Source organism: Rhinoderma darwinii, unplaced genomic scaffold (genome assembly GCF_050947455.1).
Source record: "Rhinoderma darwinii isolate aRhiDar2 unplaced genomic scaffold, aRhiDar2.hap1 Scaffold_100, whole genome shotgun sequence".
Taxonomy (NCBI): Eukaryota; Metazoa; Chordata; class Amphibia; order Anura; family Rhinodermatidae; genus Rhinoderma; species Rhinoderma darwinii.
In genome coordinates, this window is record NW_027461881.1 from 306,909 (window position 1) to 308,381 (window position 1,473).

Genomic DNA, 1,473 nt, shown 5'->3' on the forward strand with positions numbered 1-1,473 from the left:
AATCTCAGATGTATCACAGCTGACTGTCCCTCTACAACAACGTCTCCATCTGATGGACGGATATTGAATGTTCTTTTATTGACAGGGAATATGGTAAACCGTAGAGAGGGGATTTGTAGGTATCACATAAGGTTTCCCTTCTCCGTGTCTTTTATGATGTCTCATTTGTTGTTTCCTCATAGATACCTTCCATGAATAAGAGATAAAGGGTCATGTCTCGACCCAATGCCACCGGGTTAATGCCTACTCAGTTTGTCCTTCTGGGCATTCCTGGCCTTGAAGATTCCTACCTCTACATGGCACTTTTCTTCACCGTGGTGTATGTCACATCAGTCATTGAAAACGTCATGCTGCTCTTTATCATCAAAATAGACCGGAGCCTTCATGAGCCCATGTACTTTTTTCTCTTCATGTTATCATCCATTGACCTGGCCTTGTCCAATTCCACCACACCCAAGATGTTGGGGATCCTTTGGTTCAACTTTCATATTATTTACTCCGAGGCATGCCTCACCCAGATGTTCTTCATTCATTCCTTTGCTATTATGGAGTCGGCTCTACTACTGGCTATGGCATTTGATAGATACGTCGCCATCTGTAACCCTCTAAGGTACACCTTAATACTAACAAAATGGGTAATAGCAAATATCGGCATCTTGGCCGTCGGTAGAGCAGTGGCATTGATGACGGTGTTGCCTTTCCATATAAAAAAGCTGCCATTCTGCTCTGCCAATGTCATCCACCACTCCTACTGTGAACACATGGCTGTGGTGAAACTGGTCTGTGCCGATACCACTTTTAACAACATCTTTGGTCTAGTGGTGGCTCTGTTCATTGCAGGGTTGGATTTGATCTTCATCATCTGCTCTTACGTCCTGATTCTTAGGGCTGTATTTCGCCTGGCCTCAAGAGAAGCTCGATTCAAGGCTTTTGGAACGTGTGCCTCCCATATTTGTGCCATGCTTTCATTCTACATTCCTGTTGTTCTCTCTACCGTTGTCTACAGGTTTGGAAAAAATGTCCCAATTCATATTCACATCTTATTAGCCAACGTATACCTGATGCTGCCCCCTCTCATTAACCCCATTGTGTATGGGGTAAAGACCAAGCAGATAAGGACCAGGGTAAGATCCATCTTCAGCGTGCACTTCATATGTTCTACCAATGTCTGCACCAAAAATACAAAGACTCATAGTATGCAGGACTCACACTGGAATCATAGACGCAACTTAGTAAACCAATAGGAATAAAATATCACTTCACAACGTTACTTGTATTTCTTTTTTGGTTCTTTGTGTCAGGGTGGACAATAAAACTGCTCCATGTGATTGTTTGCATCTATTTATCAGGCTGAAGTTATATTGATTGCTACTAAAAGCCAAGTAGGAGAAGAAGCTAGCTACTTCCTCCCTCATTAATGTAAGCCATGAACCACATTTTCTAGCATTTATTGTGTTTTACCTTCTAGGCTAT

The 1,473-nt window shown here is 42.5% G+C and overlaps 1 protein-coding gene across 1 annotated transcript; it reads left to right on the forward strand.

Annotated features, from left to right (window-relative positions):
* The first annotated feature begins 212 nt into the window (after positions 1–212).
* Positions 213–1,244, forward strand: LOC142698220 (olfactory receptor 52K2-like). The gene has a single exon (XM_075847863.1). The coding sequence runs from the start codon at positions 213–215 to the stop codon at positions 1,242–1,244; it is 1,032 nt and encodes a 343-aa protein (XP_075703978.1).
* Positions 1,245–1,473: the final 229 nt, after the last annotated feature.

Bases quoted from the DNA above. Each gene is read 5' to 3' on its own strand.
- LOC142698220 (XM_075847863.1), top strand. From the start codon at position 213: ATGTCTCGACCCAATGCCACCGGGTTAATGCCTACTCAGTTTGTCCTT.